At 44.6% G+C, this 22,456-nt stretch overlaps 1 protein-coding gene across 10 annotated transcripts in view; it reads right to left on the bottom strand.

The window, feature by feature from the left end:
* The window catches only part of RASAL1 (RAS protein activator like 1), a 128,266-nt gene that overhangs the window by 42,617 nt on the left and 63,193 nt on the right, over positions 1-22,456 (bottom strand). For 6 of the 10 annotated variants that reach the window (XM_068239937.1, XM_068239947.1, XM_068239956.1 and 3 more), the window contains 2 exons: positions 22,003-22,132; positions 2,886-2,967 (listed from right to left, as the gene is read on the bottom strand). In XM_068239937.1, the coding sequence (XP_068096038.1) occupies positions 2,886-2,967; positions 22,003-22,132 (212 nt within the window). The other 4 variants (XM_068240004.1, XM_068239987.1, XM_068239996.1 and 1 more) reach the window with 4 other exon arrangements.

Raw genomic sequence — 22,456 nt, 5'->3', positions numbered from 1 at the left:
TCGGTACGAATCAGAAGACTTTTTCTGCCAGGCCCTGAACTTTTTCCGATAGGCTTCTGGCGTCAGCTGGTACTTAGTAATGATAGCGTCTTTTATAGCAGCATAATCATTATCCTTCTCCGCAGGCAATTCTGCGAAGGCATCAAGCGCTTTGTAGCGCAGCAAAGGTGTCAGATGTCTGGCCCACTGGTCTTGGGACAGACGATACTGACGGCATGCTTTTTCAAAAGACCGCAAAAACAAGTCAATGTCTGTGTCTTTTTCAATATTAGCAAATTTAAATTTTGCACTTACGGGTGCTGCAGCTCCTTCAGCAGGGAGGCTGGGCGGTGAACTCCGGCTGGCCTGTTGAACCTTTGCCATGTTGAGCTCATGCTGTCATCTCTCCCGCGCCTCTGCGGCATCCCTCTCCGCGTGGCGTTCCTCAGCCGCCTTGCGTTCTGCAGATTGGCGCTCCTCACGCATGTACTGCAGGTACTTATCCAGGTCAGTGTCCATCAGCTTTCGTAATGCCTGCTGCATTAGCGGATCAGTACAACCGGATAGTCCAGTACTGGCCGGTTCCAGGCGAGTACTTTCAGAAACTGTGGGATTGGGGTCCATACTGACAGTCTCTGGCGTAACTGTTGCAACAGGGCCCGCAGGATGCTCAACCTCTGTACGCCTAGGACCTTCAGCCTCTGGTTCCCCTCGATTGTCAGATGGGCTGGTATCCACCTCAGCGGACATTCCCGGCTCCCGCAGTTGCTGGGTATCCCATCTGGACAGGTCTGCTATCAGGTCCTGTTGTTTCCTGCGGCCGACGTCAATGCCTCTCGCTTGGCAAAGATTTTGCAGGTCCGACAGGCACATGTTCTGGTAATTCCCGGACATTTCCATGCCAAATAAAATAAAACTTTTGGGGAGGGGTACTGGCTACACAGTCTCTCAGTATATATAAAAAATATATTGCCTTCCAGCTACACCAACGAATTAGTTCGTTTCTTGATAGCGCTAGCGCTATCTTAGATACTTTCAGCACAACACAGGTCCCAACCGCTGCCTAACACTGTCACAGGAGCCCTAGTGGCTGACCGCACTTAGCCTTCTAAACGGTGCCAGCGCACAGATCGTGCGAACTCTGGTCGCAGTCAATGCGCAGGAACCGTTAAGAATTAGCCGCAGACAACTCAGAAGGGAGCCTGTGAGACACGGGTGATTACAACTTCACCCACTGGTTCAGAGTAAACTGCCACCACCACGGTTACCATGGGACCGTGGAGCCCACTAACTGACTGACTAGTCCTGCGAATAAAACGGTTAAACACACGGTATTCTGTCTAGCCAACAACAAACAAACAGTAGCGTATATCTTCAGAGACCCGGGATCAGTTCTGTGTGTGCTGATAAGCAGGGTAGCGGACAGTGAATGACTTAGAGAAAGTCGTTTATTCACACAATATAAATAAATTAATATATACAGACAATTATTAAAATCAACAATTATTAAAACAGTAATAGCCAGTATAAAAAATAAAAGAAGGGAGAAAAATACTTAGTTCCTGGAAAGATGTCCTTTTTGTGGGAAAAACAGAGTTCTGGGTTTCAATCAAAGTTCAGAGTTCAGACCAGGTGGATGCCAGCATATCCTCAAGCTGGCACCGATGAGTTCAAGATGTTTTCAGGGTGGAGGACACTGAGTTTGGGTCCTCTGCCATTCTTATGCCCCTGATTCAGTAGGAGGGAGTGAGGGCGGGGAGCCACACACCCCCTTAGAAGATGAGATGAGCCCTCCCCTTGTCCTGGGGACTAGAAATCATATCTACCCATATATGGGCTCTATCTCACAGAACCGTACAGGTCAGGGCAGATTTATTAACATTTTCAGGTCTGTCTCGATTTACCCAGCGCCCTGATACCAGACATGAGGGGTGGGACCCCTGTGGTATCATCAGGGCACTTTCAAACTGCCTAACTGGCAGTCCTTACCTCAGAATGTTCTGAAACTTCCTCAGAACCAGCACCGGGGCTCATGCTACACTTCCCCCACGTTTGGCGAAGCTGCCATCTCAGGAACCCCAGAAATATGACAGATCTGGGAAGTTATGGATATGCTATGAGACTCAGGTTATTCCCAGGCAAAGGCTCTTTGAAGTTTGGGGCAGCCAGCTAGGTGTCACCTCCCCTGCTGGGAGGGAGCCAGCGGGTCTGGTTTTTCCCCCAACTAGATTGCTTCTGCCATGGTGCTTGTCACCTTATTCCTGATGGATGGGCCATCAGCACAGCTTGAAGCCAGGGACTCTCCGGGGCAGATTAGGCTCAGGCTCATTAGCATATCAAAAGAGCCATCCAGCATTTAGGCTGGTGCTCTCTCTCTGCTGAGAACAGACTGCAGCTGCCCCTACACACTCAACCCAGATTCTATCGATCTGAAGCGCAATCGATGCAGGGAATCGAGTGCGATCGCTTTTTCTTCACGGGCAGTTACAGGACGCGCCTGCGGCCCCGCAACCGTCCGTGACCTCTAACTAATTATCAGTGAAAGTTATACTGTGGTTTTGACCCTGAATGCTTATTCCTTACAATGAGAAAGAAAAAATCACACTGGCAGTTCTTTGCCGTTTTGGTACTGTACAGAAACATGTTTTCTCATCATGTTACATGTCACTTCAGAGTTCCTTTAATTTTAACCTAATCACAACTCAGTGTTTAGCAAACTCTGCTACATACTTTGGATCTCAATAAAAGCTGATTTACACAACAAACAAAAGCAGGCAAAAACCCAGAGACAAGGAGTGGAAAATGTGAATGTGTGTATTGTACACTCAAAAACCAGAAGTACAGGAGGAAGTCACTGTGGGCAATTAGATTCATCTGTAAATGTTGTGCAGCAGTATATTACTTACTGAGGTCTCCAAGGTCTGATTGTTGCAGAAGATACGTACAAAGGGGTCTGACGTTCCAGAGATGTCACGAGGTGCTAGATCTCTGGGAACACAAGCGGAAAACTCTATCAGCAAATGTTTTTTTGTTTTCTTTTGTAAATTCTCTTTATTGAGATTTTCTTTTAAAAGAACATTACATAACATGTAAACACATTTAAACCCAAACTCCAACACACGCAGGTGTGGAGATAAAAAAAACAAAAACAAAAAAAAAAACATGTTACAAGAAAAGTTGTGTAATCCATCAGTCACATGGGATGGCCAGATCATAGCTCCGGTAGATAGGATACAGAGGATTCAGTACTAACCATATAACCAACCCAATTTAAGCCAACCGGAAATTAACCCAGGTTGTCCAGAAGATAGTGTATTGCAGTTCTTAACATACGAGAGGGAACTGAGGCAATGAACATGCTTAGAGAGAGACTGGTTCCTCCCGTCCACTTCATACAGTATAAATGCAGTTATGTGGTGTCTTTATTCATCGTCCAGGGGCCCCAAACCTTTTTAAATTTGTGAGCACAGCCCCTTGCAATGTAGGCTGCTTTGTATAGGTGGAGGGTATCGTTTATTAGCTTTTTCCAGTACTGGGTGGATGGCGGAGTAGGTTGCTTCCAGTTAAGTACGCTATCAGCAAATGTTAAACAAGAAAAGGTATATTTAAATTTAGTATTATCATGAATCAGCACAGCAGTTCATTCAACACTGACAGCATACATTACTAGGAGAGCTGGGACGAGGCAGAGGCTGAATAGGCATTAAGGGGCAGGTGTGGCTAATAGACTGGCTACCATACTGGGGGGGGGGGAGGTAGGGAGAAGCAAATATGGCTTCTATATTAGGGAGGAGGAGCAAGACAAAGACAAGACAAATAACATTTATATTGCGATTTTCTCCTGGTGGACTCAAAGCACCAGAGCTGCAGCCACTAGGACGCGCTCTTTAGGCAGTAGCAGTGTTAGGGAGACTTGCCTAAGGTCTCCTACTGAATAGGTGCTGACTTACTGAACAGGCAGAGCCGAGATTCGAACCCTGGTCTACTGTGTCAGAGGCAGAGCCCTTAGCCGTTACACCACCCAGCCACAGCTACATCTGGATTCTATACTGTAGAGGGGGGAGAGCATATCTGGCTATTATACTGAGGGGGGAGAATATCTGGCAACTATACTGGGGGGATGGAGGGAGGAGCACATCTGGCTACTATACTGGGAGGGGATTAGGGGGCACATCTGGCTACTATACTGGGTAGGGTGGGAGATCGAGGAAACATCTGACTATTATACTGGGGAGGAGGGAGGGCTGCTTAATATTGTATGGGGGCTCATCTCGCTATTCCACTCGGAAGGAAGCTTAAAGAGTAACTGTCAGGCTGCAAAAGCTAATTTAAACCTCTATTCTCCTGTGTTAAACAGTTTAGAAGGAAGCGAAAAAGGCAATACTGAAGTTAAAAATTCTGTCTTACTTTTGATGTGTGCTGTACAGCAAGGCTGTTATTCCCAAGCTCTTAAAAGTACGAGAGGCCGCATAACATACTGCAAAGCATTCTGGGGCTGCTTCTTCCCACCTTGGGTCCTCCCCTCGGCTGCTAGTGAGAAGTTACAGGCTCAAGTTACAGCAGCTTGTAACTCAGCCCAGCTCACAGCACTGAAAAATCACGGCATTGGTTCCGTTAGAGTATACTGCATGAGTCCGCTATTGTTCCTAGCCACATAGGTAATTAATATTCACTGCACAGTAGTGTTGTCCATTAGGACCTTTTTTGTGAGTCGAATCATCAGGAAGCAGGGAGGACATGACTACACAATTGGCTTCATAGGAGACAGACAAACATGGAACCTGCCATGAGCTGTCAGGAGCATCATTCTCTGCAAATACTATATAAAAATTCTGTGAAATCCAAATGTGGACAGTGAAATGCATATGTAATGTAAGTACAGCCAATATTTAGCTACTGATATATGTGTTTTTTTTTTCTGAGACCCTATACCTAACAGCTCCTCTTTAAGCAGGGGACACTTTTGCTACCTATTATGAGGCAGGCACTGGGGTGAGGGCACACTTTGTCATCTCCGCCTCTAGAGTTGGAGAACCATGAACCGGCTCTGCGGGTCTAAAGGCTCTTACTTACTGTTAAATGTATCAGGGAACGCTCAACGTCAACCTGACGAACAAGTATTCCCTGATTCATCTTCCCACCTACGGGAACACGTGACGTCACACAACAGGCGTGTAATGCTGGGGGGGGTCATACTTTCTGACCACCCAGCACAACGAGGCTAAGAGCTGGATAATGGAAGAGGCTACACAGGCTGCCCAGAGCAACTGCAGCTCTGGGCTTCTGATAAGACGCAATGGCAGTGCAGTGCGATGTTGCGCTGCTCTTGCGATAGCAAACATTCAGACAGATACAAGACAGACTGGAGTGAGGTAGCCAATAGCAACCGCAGCAATGGCTACCTCGCAAGGACAGGACTAGGAGGACAGAGGCTGACAGAATGAACGCTTGCTAATCCAGTCACTGCCTCAGTGACAGCATTCACAAAGACAAGAGTGAGGTAACCAATAGCAAATGCAGCAATGGCTACCTCGCAAGGACAGGACTATGCTAGCTAAGCACGGGTGATCACGCTAAGCGCAGCCTACCGAAATGTGCTAAAACCTGACTAGCTAAACACAGGATATTAACAGTTCGAGTACGTATATATCAGCTGCACTGATATATCACCGTAACACGAATACAAGGAAAATAACAAACGCTGAACCAATATATAACATAAGCAAGGAAGACTGGCTAGGATCTGGAGCAATACAGCGAACAAGGCTTGGCAATACAAACAATACAAATTCTCTGCACTAGGAGTACGTATATATGACCCCATGGGAAATATATAATCGTAGCTCCACAAGATAACTGAACTAGAAAGTAACAAGACGAGGAATTTCACAGTATTAAAGGACCCGTCACCCAGTAACAGCTTAGACAGAGCTGAACTATGACGGGCCAGGTCTAATAGGGGAGGCAGACTTTTATGCTGGCATTAACCCATGGATGCAAGCATGCACATCTCTACACAGCTGAATGGTAATCATTCAATCCTGAGCTGGCTTGGTTACCATTTGCTAGCTGAAAGACTATCTGTACAAATGCATGCAGTATTATGCAATAACATGCATGCAGGAAATCCAGGGCTATCTGGCTGCAGTTCAGCTGTAGTAAGCCATTGGTGGAATGATGACAGCATTCTGAGCTGCCCAGAACTGCAGAGAAATTGCAAATGACAATGTGACTCATTGCGAATGCACAACCGAATGCAGGCTGACAAGCCAGAACTGTCCGTTTGCGGCTCCACCGCAATGGACAGAACACGCCACAGGAGGAATCCTTACAGGACGCAAGCAAGAGTTCAACGATCATGTCACTTTGCATGGAGGCGTTGGGGATCTTAAAAATCCAATCTGCTGAGATGGTCGAAATCACAGCATGTCACAAAACATTGTTTGCTTAATTGCGCACATGTACCCACGTCACAAAATCATGGAAACGATTGCTCATTGCTCAAAAAATTGCTCTAAAAATCTTGATGTGGCTATGTAGCTTTGGGATAACAACGACAAACATTTTAACACTTTTTGTAAACTATCGTATTTTTGATCAGATCATTCTAATCAAATCAAAAGATTGTTTTTCATCAATCCACAGCCTTAATGGATCCTAATGATTCCCAATATCAGAGCCAGTTATAGTTGTATGTATGTAAAACATCTGCCATGCTCATCGACCAGTTCTGTAATGCAACAATCAATACTGTGTGATTGTTTAGAATTGATTGGGCCCATCATTGTCTGTTTTTATATAATCCAATCTAAATGATCTGATCAATCACCAAAAATTGTACCATTAATAGGCTCCTTAACTTAGTAGTATGCATGGTGATGTGCTATGTTCTTTATAAATTGCACACCATTGTGCAGCAGAATAGCAGTTGTCACTTCCACCCATAATACAGTCAGAGAATTTTGCATGTGAAAGGCTTTTTACATTCTCCCTTGGCCTTTGTTGGCCTCTTCTATCACCACACTTCGAATGATGCTCCTGTTGCTAAGCACATAAACCTGTTGCTAGGAAACTACAATCTTTTCTGCTTCACGCTCAGAGCTGGCAAATTGGCATTATATGTCTAGATCTGAGGTCATATTTCTCAAGAGCATATGTCTGTGAAAAGACCATCAGCGAAAACCTTAATAAGACCACACACTTTAAAAAGTGCAGAATAACAGTGGACCTCTAGAGCTACTTTCGTCCCTGACAGGGGAACACCGTTGGTTGCATTAGCTGACCTCAAAGCTAGACAGAAAAGGAGTATTAGCAAGATGCTAGCACAGAATATGTTGATGCTGGCATGGAATATGTTGGTGCTTTATAAATCAATAATAATACATGAAAAGTTCTTAATATTTTGAATACTGATACAAAACAGAGACATGTTAAAATGTAGACCTAGACACCTGCTGGGAAAGGAATAAAAGACATTAGATTAAAGGGGAACTATGGAAAATATAGGCCATTTACCAAAACTGGACTGTTTTTTAAAAATTGTCTGCCACAAGGTGGCAAGGGTTGGCAACCCTCTCAGGGTTATATTACAATACAGTGAAAGCTGCTTAAAACATGAGTGAATTAAGCCTGGTACACACATCTGATTTTGATCGACTTATAATATGACAACATTACCACTTCCATGTAGTATGAGAGCTTACCTACATAATCTGTTCCTAGTATGTCAAATCTGTTGGCCCTCTTACGACATGGAAGTGGTAAAACTGCCAATCCAAACTGGATGTGTGTACACACCTTGCGAGTTTGTGATTTTGCAGTCCCATGCACCCATCCAAAGAAAAATGTATTTTCAATAAATCTAATAAGCCAAAAGCTCACTGTTTACTCATCTCTAAGTTAGCCAATAAATGGTATCATCCTGATTCAAAACTCTTGCTTTTACTGATGACGAACACGGTACAACACTTACCGCTTCAATAAATCTTATTAAAGATGTTCACTGTAGGTGCACAGGCATTGTTGCAGTCACACAGTATGTGATATTTACTAACACTTCAAAGATACATCAATATGTGTGCTGTAAGGTGTTGCCCACTTCCCCACCTAACTGATCATATTTAAAACATGCAGTCTAGGTTTTCTTTGTTCTCCGCTGTTCACCAAAGTTACAAAATTAATCTGAATGGACTAGATTAAGGCTCCTTTTACACAGGAGTCCGAATGCACATTGTGGCCATGCTCAGATGCAGCATGTTGTGGATTTTGCCACCAGGTAATGCCCCTGTGTGTCAAATGATAGGGCTGTAAATGCTACCAATCGGCTGCATACAACTGCAGCTTAAAGGCACTTGTGGCCAGCAGCTGGGAGGCTGAAATGCCCATCAAGTGTGCAGTTTAGCCTCCCATTTGAAAGGGGCTTTAAAAATAAGGGAGGAGTCTGCAATCTTCAGGGTAGCTGAAATGTTAGTAAATTAGAGGTTGTATACACTCAGTTGTGAATAATGAACCCAAAATAAACTTAAAGAAAAAAACAAAAAACTTTCTTTAAAAAACCCAGGCAACAGAACACTAGAAAATGTATGTTTTTTGAAGAACATTTACCATAAGGTGGCAAAGTACTGAGTAATATCAGAACAGCTAGGATTTCTGAAAGGTTAGTGAATCATAGTGCATGCCATTGCAGTCACATGCAGAACCCACAGCAAGAATTTATTCCGATATTAAATCAAGGCATCCTAAGTTCATAAAAAAGTTCTCACTTCAGGTGTAAAGCCATGACTGCTGTCACAGCCACTAATTCACAATAATTAAGCAATCCTGCCATATCCTGAATGATCCAGACAAAGGCCACAAAGTATTTTCACCTAATAATAGGCACATCAAAAAAATCTATTTAGGTTTGCTGGATAACATATGTTCTCAAAGTGTTCTCCAGCAGGGGCGGATTTTTGGCAAGGCCACATAGGCCATGGCCTAGGGCACCAGAAATTTAGGGGCGGCTCAGTGAGGGGCAGTAAAGCTGTTCTATGCAGCCATTCCTATCTACAAGGACAGATTTACCCTTTGAACTCTCTATCCTGTACTTGTGTCTCCCTGCAAGACCTGTAAGCTCTATCCTGCAGGTACACATCAGCCTAACTCTCATAGTGACACAATGGGTCCATCATTAATGATATGGCAAACATAACATAAAAGTTCTTAAGGAAAACATAACTAATAATCTATACACGTATTACTAAAATAGTTATTGTCTGTGACATCCAATGATGAAAAGTAAGGGGCACACAGATATAACAACCAAACAGACAGTATAGTTGGCCTTGGGCGGTAAAAAGTACAAATCCGGCCCTGTAAAATTTCTAGTATGATCTAACCTTCATAAATCAACCCCAATAAAATGGATGGCATGGTACCTTTTCCTCAGAAATCAGAAGATGATTGGTTAGTTATTTTTAGTAATTAAATGGACTCTTCTACAAATATCTGATATGTGGTTACTGATAAATGATATTCTTTCACTGAGAAATTCTCGCTCCCAATTTTAACATTTCTCACATGCATCAAAGAGTACACCTGTTACAAGCTGAAAGTTCATAAAACAGCCTATGAATCAAATATCTGATTAAAATATAATATAACCAAGCATTTACGATGTCACGTGATCATCATGCCAACATTTTCATAAAAAATACACTAAAGTGGTGCTAATAGACCCCCTCCCAAAGAAAACTCAAAGCCTCTCTTATTCCTACTAAATAACATATCAAACTTATATTTTATATTCAAAACAGGTAGCACTGGGAATACTATGTAGTAGTTACAAAAAGTACCTTTAATTGGTGCTTAAAACATAAATACAATCTCAGGTTCTAAAATTGCTTTAGCATCAAATCACACATGTATATATATATATATATATATATATACATATTACATCGTCTGTCTTGCAACTGCAGTGGAAATATACATTCCCTAATTGGAACACTCCATACACAGCTCATCAACGATCATACATAGACCATCCAGTGTGTATCACAAAAAGAGAGGCACCGTGCAAAAAAAAAAAATATATAGGCTTTGATAAAGGCGGCTGTGTCCGCTGAAACGTGTCAGCCCAGCACACCCTCTTGCCAGTAGCGTAGCAATAGGGGGTGCAGAGGTTGCCACTGCATCAGGGCCCCGGGCCAGAGGGGCCCCAAGGGGCTCTCCTTCAACCACAGTATTCGCTCTTTAGTGGTCCTATGCTGATAATATTCACTTCTATAGATGATTTGAACAGTAGTGATCATTAATACACTGTTTCCCATCCCCTTCTTGCACTTCTGACACTGTGGTTGTCCTTGATTGGTTTTGGTAAGCCGTATCAATTGCTACGTATATAGTGCTTGGGGGGCCCCAATGTAAAATTTGCAATGGGGCCTACAGCTTCATAGCTACGCCACTGCCTCTTGCGCACAAGTTTACTGGACCTGCAGTTGTCAGAGTGTAAACAAAGAGCAGCCCAGTTCACCACGTACGCCGGAGGAAGGTGACGTCACCACACATGAACTGCTATCACTCGGAAGTACTAGCCACAAGCACTGGAGCGCAGAGTGGCAATTCCAATAGGCTAGGGGGCAAGCCGGCCGGAGCTCCAACTCGTAAAGACAGAAGGACACCTCGCACCTACCAGCCTGAAGGGAGCGTGAGTATACGCTGGAGTGTATTACTTCCAACATATTATGGAACTTATTGCGGAGGTCTCTCTTTTTTGATAAAGATAAGAATTTTAATACCGGAATACGGGACATTATTATCTACACACTATTTGATGCAAAGGGACAATTCCTATTCTATATTTCTAGACCCGGATGCCTAAATAATCCTTCTGGATCTATTAGTATCCTGCACCTTGACATTGCATAGTTTTGTCTGCGCCTTGACATTGCATAGTTTTGTATAGTTTTTTTTTTTATTTTTTTGCACGATGCACCTCTTTTTGTGATACACACTGGATGGTCTATGTATGAGTGTTGATGAGCTGTGTATGGAGTGTTCCAATTAGGGAATGTATATCTCCACTGCAGTTGCAGACAGGCGATATAATATATATATATATATATATATATATATATATATATATATATTGTAAAGTCGGGGTTCGCAGCCAGCACGCAGTACACAGTTTGTATAAAAACAAAGTCCGTTTATTTAACCAGCAGGGAATTAAACAGATGACATCAGCAGTAAAAGGAAAATAACAGGAAGCTTACTTCAGCTTTGGTAAAGGTAAAGTCCAGTTTGTTCAGATACAGCAAGTCTCCAACAGGACCAAACCACACATAAATCACAGTCCAGTGTGTGGCCTGGCCTTCAGCAAGCTTTCAGCAATCTTATTTGCAATACTCTAGAGACAAGAGTTTCAGTAGCCAGCATGCTACTCCTCCAAACACCTTCCCTGACTGCCTGTCAGAGCAGCCCTTATGAATCTCATTACCTGAGCTGAACAGCCCAGAGGAAAACAGGTGTGGCCCGAGGTGGGATGGGAAGGCCCGCCCATCCTTCCCTCCCATCCCAGGAGTCCGGCCCTGAAAAGAAAAAAAAACACACAGGCAGCAATTGCTTGCTGCCTAAAAACCCGGGCTCCTTTCCACGGACCACACGTGCTTAAAGGGACCAGAGTCCAAACAGCGGGGAAACATATCTCCCGTCCAGCACCCAGCCTTGATGACCTCTACATATCCCCCCCCCTCTGCCTCAACCCCGAGGAGGAGGTGGAGGCACTTTGACCCACCATGCAATGAACTCGGGAAAGAGCATCAGCGTTCTGATGCTCTTTTCCAGGCCTGTGTTCCACCAAAAAGTTGAACTCCTGGAGAGAGAGAAACCACCGGGACACTCTGGCATTCGTACCCCTATTCTGTTTCATCCAATACAGAGGTGCATGGTCGGAAATGAGCCTGAACTTCCTGCCCAGCAAATAGTAGCGCAGGGAGTCCAGAGCCCATTTTATAGCCAGGCATTCTCTCTCCACAACCGCATAGTTTTTCTCAGCCGCTGTCAGCTTCCTACTTAGAAAAACTACTGGATGTTCCTCACCATCAATCACCTGGGAGAGCACCGCCCCCAATCCCACATCTGAGGCATCTGTCTGCACCACAAACTCTCGGGTGAAATCTGGGGCTACCAGGACAGGATTTTGGCACAATGCCAACTTTAACTCCATAAACGCTTTGTCGGTTTCCCCAGTCCACTGGATCATTACTGACTTACGGCCCTTCGTCAAATCAGTCAAGGGGGCTGCCAGGGTGGAAAAATTGGGGATGAAGCGTCTGTAGTACCCCACTATGCCTAAGAAAGCACGAACCTGCTTCTTACTGACGGGGCGGGGCCATTCCTGGATTGCCTCAACCTTGTTCACTTGGGGTTTCACCAACCCCTTTCCGACAATGTACCCCAAGTACTTCGCCTCTTCCATACCTAGGGCACATTTCTCGGGGTTCACTGTGAAACCCCCTTTTCTCAACGCATCCAGGACTGCTTGTACCTTCGGCAAGTGGGACTCCCAGTCTGAGCTGAAAATGACAATGTCATCCAAATAGACTGATGCATATCTCTGATGGGGACGCAGCAACCTGTCCATGACTCTCTGGAAGGTGGCGGGGGCAGTCTGCAACCCAAAAGGCATCTGCTTGTATTGGAAATGCCCCTCGGGTGTGGAAAATGCAGTTTTTTCCCGAGCTTCCTTGGCCAAGGGTATTTGCCAATACCCCTTGGTCAGATCTAATGTGGAAATGTAACGAGCAGGGCCTAACCTTTCAATCAGCTCGTCTACCCGGGGCATCGGATATCCATCAAACTTGGACACATCGTTCAATTTACGGAAATCATTGCAGAACCGCCAAGTTCCGTTGGGCTTCGGTACCAACACTATTGGGCTCGACCAATCACTCTGTGATTCCTCAATGATATCCAGCTCTAACATCCGTTTTACCTCTTCCGACACGGCCTTCCTGCGGGCCTCCGGAATTCGATAGGGCTTGATGAAAACTTTTGTCCTGGGCTCAGTTATAATGTTATGCTCGATCAAATGGGTGAGACCCGGCAAATCTGAAAATATCCCCCTGTTTCTCTGGAGAAACTCCTTCACCTGTTGAACCTGCGGCTTAGACAGGGTGGGAGCTATTTTCACACTCTCGATGCTGACCTGGGGCACCACACTCACACCCACCATAACCGGATCGGTCTCTCTCTCTTTCCAGAGCTTCAACAAATTCACATGATAAAGTTGAAACGGTTTCCATTTCCCAGGCTGATGTACCTTATAGTTCACATCTCCTATTTTTTCGATAATTTCGAATGGTCCTTGCCACCTAGCCAAAAATTTACTTTCCACGGTGGGAATTAACACTGCCACTCTGTCTCCTATCTGGAACTGCCTGACCTTTGCTGAATGGTTATATACGCGTCTCTGCGCTTCTTGGGCTGCCATTAGGTGTTCCTTGACCAGGGGCATTACCTTAGCAATGCGTTCTTGCATCTGGGAAATATGTTCCACCACGCTTATATGGGGACTGGACTCACTTTCCCAGGTCTCTTTTACCAGGTCAAGCAACCCCCTAGGTCTGCGCCCATACACCAATTCAAATGGGGAAAAACCGGTGGAGGCCTGGGGTACCTCCCGGACAGCAAACATTACAGCAGGTATCAAACAATCCCAATCCTTTCCGTCTTTTTGTACTACTCTTTTTAACATCATTTTCAGAGTTTTGTTAAACCGCTCAACCAGTCCATCTGTCTGGGGATGGTAGACAGAAGTTCTCATCTGTTGGATTTTGAACAATTTACATAAATCAGCCATAACTTTAGACATGAAAGGAGTCCCCTGGTCCGTAAGGATTTCCCTGGGAAAACCCGTCCGAGTAAACATATTGAATAACTCACGGGCGATGGCTTTGGACGTTGGTTTCCTCAAAGGGAATGCCTCAGGGTAACGGGTGGCATAATCAAGCACTACCAGGATATATTGGTGCCCCCTTGCAGATTTTACCAAGGGTCCCATGATATCCATAGCAATGCGCTCGAATGGAACCTCTATTATTGGCAAGGGCACCAAAGGGTTTCGAAAACGGGACATTGGCGCGGTTAACTGACAGGTTGGGCAGGAAGCGCAAAAGTTCTTTACATCGGCCTTTAAACCCGGCCAATAAAACCTGTCAGCAATCTGCGCCTCCGTTTTCTCAGCCCCCAGGTGGCCTCCCAATGCTTCGTTGTGCGCCAAATCTAGTACCATCCAAGTTTGAGGAACAAGCAGCTGTTCTACCACCTCGTCTCTTACTTTTGAGACTCGATACAGTAGATCACCATGTACTGAAAAATGGGGAAATCTCTCATCAGCCCCAGGCTCCTGGGACACTCCATTCATTACGGTTACCTGCTCTCTAGCGTGGGACAGCGTTGGATCTCGCATCTGTGCAGTAATAAATGTCCCTTTTGATACATCCAGATCGGGGAGCATAGATTGGGGAGAAGATTCCTCATCATCCTCGCCCAACATAATTTGTAATGGGGAATCTCCCCCCCCCCCTCAGAAACCTGCTCAGGGTCCCGAACTGGATGTTCGAACATCCTTTTATCAACTTGCGCCAATACATTATCATTTTTTAATAACATATTTTCTTTCAAACCTTGACCATCAATCTCTATTGGAGAGGGAGTAGGGGCTAAAACATCTCTAACAGAAGTCCCTCTTACCCTCTCCAAAAGTTCCCAAAACAGTGGAAAGTCTCTTCCCAAAATCACTTTACACATTAGGTTCCTTACCACTCCAACGGCATGAGTGATTGTCCCACAGTCAGTCGCCATTAGTACGGGAACCACCGGATAAGTCTTTGTGTCTCCATGGATGCATACCACCTTCAGTGGCTTTAGTCCAGAAATAATTTTCGTTTTAATTAGATCAGCGTGCACCATGGTCACCATACTGCCTGAGTCCAGTAAGGCTTTCATAGGCACCTGGTTCACACTGATAGTGCAAACAAAGTTTTCCTGGCACCCCGCCAGGCACACATCATGAGCAAAATATGAAACCCTCCGCAGTACATCACACTGCATGGGCTCCTCCTGTAGTGGACACTGGGCTCTGGTATGGCCCCACGCAGAACATCGCCAACACTGGATAGCACCTCCCCTCCTAGGTGCAGCAACAACAGGTGGCAGCCCCTGAGTGGCTCCTGGGGGCCCTTCCCTGTTACTGGAGGTGTTGGTTCCAGGGTTCCATGCAGTACCCTTTCCAAAGGAAGAGAACCTAGCCCCACGGGATGAGGTGGGGCCCGCCTGACCCTTTGGGGATAGCAGATCCTCCACGGCAGTGTATCTCTCTACCATCTCCACCAGCTGCTCCGCTGTTTTGGGGTCCCCATGACTGACCCACCATTGTAGGTTCACTGGTAGGGCACGCAGAAACCGATCCAACACAAATCGCTCCACCATCTGGGGACCGGTGAGGACCTCTGGTTGTAGCCATTTTGTCGCCAGTTGAACTAGGTCATGCATCTGGGACCTGGCTGGCCGATCCAACAGGTATTTCCAACTGTACACCCGCTGGGCCCGAACCGCTGTTGTTACACCTAGCCGGGCCAGGATCTCCGCCTTTAACCGATCATAGTCCAGAGCGTCTGCAGGGGTGAGGTCGTAGTAGGCCTTTTGGGGTTCTCCTGTCAGGAACGGTGCAAGGAGTCCAGCCCATCTGTCTCTCGACCATCCTTCGCGCTCTGCAGTCCTCTCAAAGGTCTTAAGAAAGGCTTCCACATCATCGGTGGGCGTCAACTTCTGCAGAAAGTGACTGGCTCTTACGATCGCTTGGTTGCTAGGGGCAACTCCAGCTGCCTCTCGCCCTTGGGCCATCTGCCGCACCGCCTCAAGTAGCATTTTAGCTTGTGCTTCTGAGGCCTCTCGTAGGGCTTCTGTGGCTTGCTGTTGTGCCGCAGCTTGCGCCTCTGCGGCCCGCTGTTGAGTCGCTGCTTGTGCCTCTGCGGTCTCCCGTAGGGCTTCTATAGCTTGCTGATGTGCCGCAGCTTGTGCCTCTGTGGCTTGCTGTTGGGTCACCATGCTCGCCTGCTGGGCCACCATACTCTGCTGCAGCTGTAAAGTTGCCAAGGCCAACTGCTTCACCACTTCCTCCATGATGCACACAAGAAGACTGGCCCTTTAAATGTCACTTTTTAAACGGAACTTTTTTTTTTTTTTTTCTTCTCTGCAGTGCTGCGCTGCCCGCATCCGAGCACCAGTTGTAAAGTCGGGGTTCGCAGCCAGCACGCAGTACACAGTTTGTATAAAAACAAAGTCCGTTTATTTAACCAGCAGGGAATTAAACAGCTTGACATCAGCAGTAAAAGGAAAATAACAGGAAGCTTACTTCAGCTTTGGTAAAGGTAAAGTCCAGTTTGTTCAGATACAGCAAGTCTCCAACAGGACCAAACCACACATAAATCACAGTCCAGTGTGTGGCCTGGCCTTCAGCAAGCTTTCAGCAATCTTATTTGCAATACTCTAGAGACAAGAGTTTCAGTAGCCAGCATGCTACTCCTCCAAACACCTTCCCTGACTGCCTGTCAGAGCAGCCCTTATGAATCTCATTACCTGAGCTGAACAGCCCAGAGGAAAACAGGTGTGGCCCGAGGTGGGATGGGAAGGCCCGCCCATCCTTCCCTCCCATCCCAGGAGTCCGGCCCTGAAAAGAAAAAAAAACACACAGGCAGCAATTGCTTGCTGCCTAAAAACCCGGGCTCCTTTCCACGGACCACACGTGCTTAAAGGGACCAGAGTCCAAACAGCGGGGAAACATATCTCCCGTCCAGCACCCAGCCTTGATGACCTCTACAATATATATATATATATATATATATATATATATATATATATATATATATATATATATATATATATATATATACATACACACACACACACATGTGATTTGATGCTCAAGCAATTTTAGAACCTGAGATTGTATTTATATGTTTTAAGCCCCAATTAAAGGTACTTTTTGTAACTACCACATAGTATTCCCAGTGCTACCTGTTTTGAATATAAAATATACTTTTGCTTATACTAGGGATAGTGGGTACCCTAATATACAGGCCAGCAGCAGGTGAAAGTTAGATGCAGACATCAATCTAAGCGCCCTCCAACTATTTTTTCTCAACATATAAAACTTAGTTAAAAAATAATTAACTTTATTAACCTTGATGAATCCTACTCCACAGCTAGTTAGACTTCTACTGTTTACTGAACAGGTCTTAGTGAACAGTCATGAACAGGTCTTAGTGAACAGTCATGCAGTTTTTTGTAAATTACCAAACTATTACCACATGTGTGAAAATCTTAGTGAATTCGGAAAAAAAACTAAAAAAACAAAATACTGAATGCTGCATTTTACCAACCTGTTATTTTTTACCAAACAAGTTTTGGTGAATATAGCTGTATGCCTCATGGCAATGTTCTTAAAGAATTAAACTACCGTAAGCCTTTTTGTGATCCACTCAATGTGCAGTATTGGAAGGGTTTTTCTGGAAAGCAATACTCTACTAGTACATGTGTACAGAGTGATAAATGGGTTATTAATTATTACTTTTCTGTTTTCTAATAAACATTTCCTGAAACACTGTCAAGTTAATTCTTTTATATATTTTGTCTTTGTGTCCTCTTATCAGTAAACTTTAAATTGTTTGTCAATCATGCTATGTTACCTTAACCGGTAGGTCACATTTCACATTTGCAAGGTGGCAGCTAGTAGGTACCTGTAAACTATGTGCCTTGCATTTCTGCAGATGCTGTGACTAATGCGGTTACAGGCTGCCAGATATCTCTACAATACATCTGTAAAGACATCTAGTCAGCTATGCAGAACCACCTCTCTAGCTCTCTACCTGACTCAGTCAACAAAAAGAAGCAATGTACATGCTGTAAACTTTTCTCGTCACTCACTTAAGCAGCAGATACAGCAACAAAAAGCCACAAAATACAGAAGAGGCAAATTGTCAGGTTTGCTGTGAAGACAGATAACTTGTCAGCTGCTTCCGTTCCGTGTGTGGTGTTTGCAGGTGGTGGAGGTTTGCAACTTTGTACCATGTGGCTTATCACCACACACCAACTACTTACTTACCCCAGCCGCCTATGTGGATGTTCAATGTCAGCAGCTACATGTACAGCAACCAAATGGCAGCCAATGAACAGTGCTGTAACTGTGCAGTTAAACCACCCATCTGAACGTAAGACTGCAGCCTAAAGGTGCATACACGCATCCAAACTTGATTGGCCAATTTGACCGCTTCTATGAGAGTTCACACATTTTTGTATACTTTGAACAGATTGTGTAGGTAAGTACACAACATGGAAGTGTTAAAATTGACCAATCAAAAATGTGCGTACCCACCTTTAGCCCTGAAATCAGAATAGGAGGAACCTGTTCTGAGATGTTGTGGTACACTATCCAAGGCTAGTCATGAGATTTATTCATGCGAGTAGGGTGTCGCACACACAGCTACTCTGAAAGTACCTCGCCGCTGCCACAGGAGCGGTCATACAGCTCTCATGTTATTACTGCCTGTCCATTCCAGTGCCAAGTGGTTTTGTGCAGACTTCAGCAATTCTCTGTCCCAGGGATTCTGGCACTGGACCTCTTCATTAGGTATTTTGTGCCTTTCACTATGGTGTGGGTTGGAGGTTAAGTACTGGCGAGAATTGCTAGATGGAAGTGGAATAGTCTTTATATAATTGGAGGTGGTGGTAATGGTGGGGGGGGGGGGAGGTGTTCAGGGAGTCTATAGTGAAAGGAATAGTTTTTTTACGCTAGGAAGGTGTACGTAAAGATACACCGCCGGTGAGCTGGGCGCAGGGTGAAAGAAGTGATTTGGGTCCAGCAAATCACCCTTACATGCCCCGCGGACTACAGCATTGCTGCTACGGCAGCGCCTAGTTTCAGCCAAAACCAGCGGCTTTGCTAGGAAGGAGGTTATTTCAGGTACTGCTGCTAGAGCATGGATGGGAAATAATCTGGGAATGTTGAGGCATGACGGGGAATAGTATCCTATGTGGGAGTTACATCGTGTGTGTGTGTGGGGGGGGGGGGGGGGCGGGGGGCTTTACTGCCGACACATTAGGGTGAATGGAATTTAGTGTTTGGGCTATTATGGCTTGGGAGGCAGTGTAAAGTAATTGCTGTGCTGCAATGAGCTGACAGACCTGACACTGAGCTAAGAAAAGGCAGATCCGCACACACTGCATAAAATCTCCCCTCTGCTAAGCTGTAGCAGTGCATCAAAATAAAACCTGACCTAACAGCACTTGCTGTAAGTGTGCTTCTCTGTAGCTGAAATCCGCCTCACATGGTTCCAATCTGTCACATTCATCTCATGTGCCCAGGACTGCAGAGTCACGGGTCTCAAAGGAACAGAGAAAATATTGCATATCCTTTGCTTAATAAGAAGCAGTTTAATCTGCATGACATTAGCACCTGCTTCTGTCTCAACCCTGCTCAATAATTACTTACAGCAGCCAGAAGCATCCCCAATCCCCCTCTGTGTGCCTATTGCCTCTCAATGTTCTGTGTTTAAGGGCCACTTTTGAACCAAGTCACACAAGCAGAGAAGCCTCTACATCCACTTTTATATCTGTATAAGTAGTGCTTAATTACCGTATTAACAATATTTTATCTCTACCGTGGTTGGTTTAACTTCATTTAATGTACTCCCTAGACAAAAGTGTAACTGGGACTGAGAGACTAAATTAGTATTATTATTATTATTTACAATGTACTTTTATAGAGTGCTCACGTATTTTCTGCAGCACTTACAGAGTACATTGCAACAACTGTATCAATTATGAATTCTGAAAGGGCCTCACTGTCTGTCTCCACCATGCTGTAGGGACAATGTTGCGTTGTGACAATTACATTTGCATCAACTCGGACACATTTCCATCTCATTGACCATCCCTGCTCCTGACACATGCCCACCAAAGGTCCCCCAACCTCAGTCTAAGGCTAGGGACACACGGGTTGATTACAGCTTGATATGCCAAGCCAATCAATCTCTTCCTGATTGGAATTCAGTTAACAATGCTATAATAATGGTAACGTTTTTGTAGCACTTATCTACCATTAGACTCAAAGTGCTTAATAGCTGCAGCTACTAAGGGCACACTCAATAGGACACCTTGCGGTGTTAGGGCTGGGACCTACAAGCCACGGTTTGGCAGCGCTTGCTGATTGCCGGCGATCGGCAAAGTACTTTGCCAGTGGATACTGATGGCGGTGGTCTTGATCCTGGAGCGATTGCATCAGTACCTACAATAGCCAAGTCACACCAGGAAATTGTGGCACTTCCTTTCACAAAACGTCTGTACTGGGTTCCAGCCCTTACGGAGACTTACCCAAGGACTCCTTACTGAATAGGTACTAGCATCAGCCAGGATTTGAACCATGCTCTCCTATGTCAGAGGCGGAGTTGGATAGTGATTGATTCCTACACCACATGGCAACCTCAATTTTGGTAGATTTCAGCATAATCCAAAACCACTTCTGCCCATCCTATGCAAAGAGTATTCAATCACACTTTCAAACAATAAACTATCCAAATTCAATCATAAGTAAATCAATCAGGTATGCTGAGGGCAACAGATGCCCAGCAGATTGAGTCAGCTGGAAAGACTGTTAAGTGTATGGCCCCTAAGAGGAACTCCAGTGAAAATAATGTAATAAAAAAGTGCTTCATTTTTACAATAATTATGTATAAATGATTTAAGGTGGGTACACTCGTCAGATAAAAGTCTTTGGAAAATGAAAGATCACAGACCAATTTTACCCCCTTCCATGTAGTATGAGAGCCACACCTACACAGTCTATTCTATGGAGCTGAACTCCCCATCAGATAAAAATATTTGCAAGATGCTGCACACCAAGATGCTGTACAGACACAAAAGATCAGTATCTGCAAAAGATCAGTTCCTGCAAAAGATCCGTTCCTGCAAAATGCATTCATAGTCTATGATATCTGCAGATCCTCATACACACCTTGTTTAACAGACAATTATCTGCAGATCAGATCCACCAGGTTGGATCTTCAGATCTGCAGATAATTTTGTGATCTGCAGATGATTGTCCGTTAAACAAGTTGTGTATGAGATCTGCAGATATCATAGGCTTTGAATGCATTTTGCAGGAACGGATCTTTTGCAGATACTGATCTGTTGCATGTGTACAGCATCTTTGTGTGCAGCATCTTTGTGTGCAGCATCTTGCAAAGATTTTTATCTGATGGGGAGTTCAGCTCCATAGAATAGACTGTGTAGAGTATGTCTCTTATACTACATGGAAGGGGGTAATATTGGTCTGTGATCTTTCATTTTCCAAAGACTTTTATCTGACGTGTGTACCCACCTTTGGTCAGTGTTTGCTCATTGTAAAATCTTTTAAATCCCCGATTTACATTCTGACATGTATCACATGGTGACATTTTTACTGTTTGGCAAGTGATGTAGCTGCTGCATGCTTTTTTTGGCAGTTGGGAACAGCTGTGAACAGCTATTTCCCACAATGCAGCAAGGTTCACAGAAAGGAAACTGCCAAGAGTAGGTACTCAGAATTTCTTTGTGGGAGGGGGTTCACCACAATATAAGCCATACAGAGCCCCCTGATGGTCTGTTTGTGAAAAGGAAAAGATTTCTCATGTAAAAGGGAGTGTCAGCTACTGATTGGGATAAAGTTCAATTCTTGGTCGGAGTTTCTTTTTAAGAACAACTGCTCTAAATCAGCTGTTAAAGGTTTGACCCTCACCAGTGTGTGGTATGGCCCTCTGCCACAGGTGGCATTGGGTGATCTATGGCCACCCTAAATAATACTACAATTGCTTTGCAGTAATGTGGATTGTATGCTCTGCTTCTGTGCAGCTGAGATTTCACTGTGTGTTTTGAAATCGTTTTCTAGTGACCTTTTATCTGTCTAGAGGAAATGAAGAGGGAAGAAATGAAAGGAGTATTTACCTGGCCTCTAGGACATGGCAGTGCAGGTTGCATTTGTGTTGATCTTGCATTATGTGTAGCTCAAGGTAGATTTCCCCCTGGACTTCTTCATCAGGGTTCACACGGCTCAGGTTAATCCAGCTGTCAATACCTGCAGAGCAAACACACTATATGAGAAATGTCAAACATAAACTTCCAGAAGACAATATTAGGGTTCTTGTGAAAATGCCTAAACTATGAAATCTGGTAATCATTAGAAGATCCTAGTTCACGGAAAAATAAAAGCGCTTTCTGAATAATTTTGCTTTTGCTTTTCTACACATAAACTATAAATTTAGCTATTTTGTTTCTACCTATTCCATTAGAAGAGCTATGCTTTAGCAGGATCACCTAGTAAGCTGCTGACTGCACTGACTAGAGACCAAACAGAAGCCATCATTCAATAGATTGTTCACTGCTGAAAGCTGTTATCTGA

The sequence above is a fragment of the Hyperolius riggenbachi genome, chromosome 1 (assembly GCF_040937935.1).
Source record: "Hyperolius riggenbachi isolate aHypRig1 chromosome 1, aHypRig1.pri, whole genome shotgun sequence".
NCBI classification, from domain to species: domain Eukaryota; kingdom Metazoa; phylum Chordata; class Amphibia; order Anura; family Hyperoliidae; genus Hyperolius; species Hyperolius riggenbachi.
This window is presented reverse-complemented; position numbering and strand designations above follow the sequence as displayed.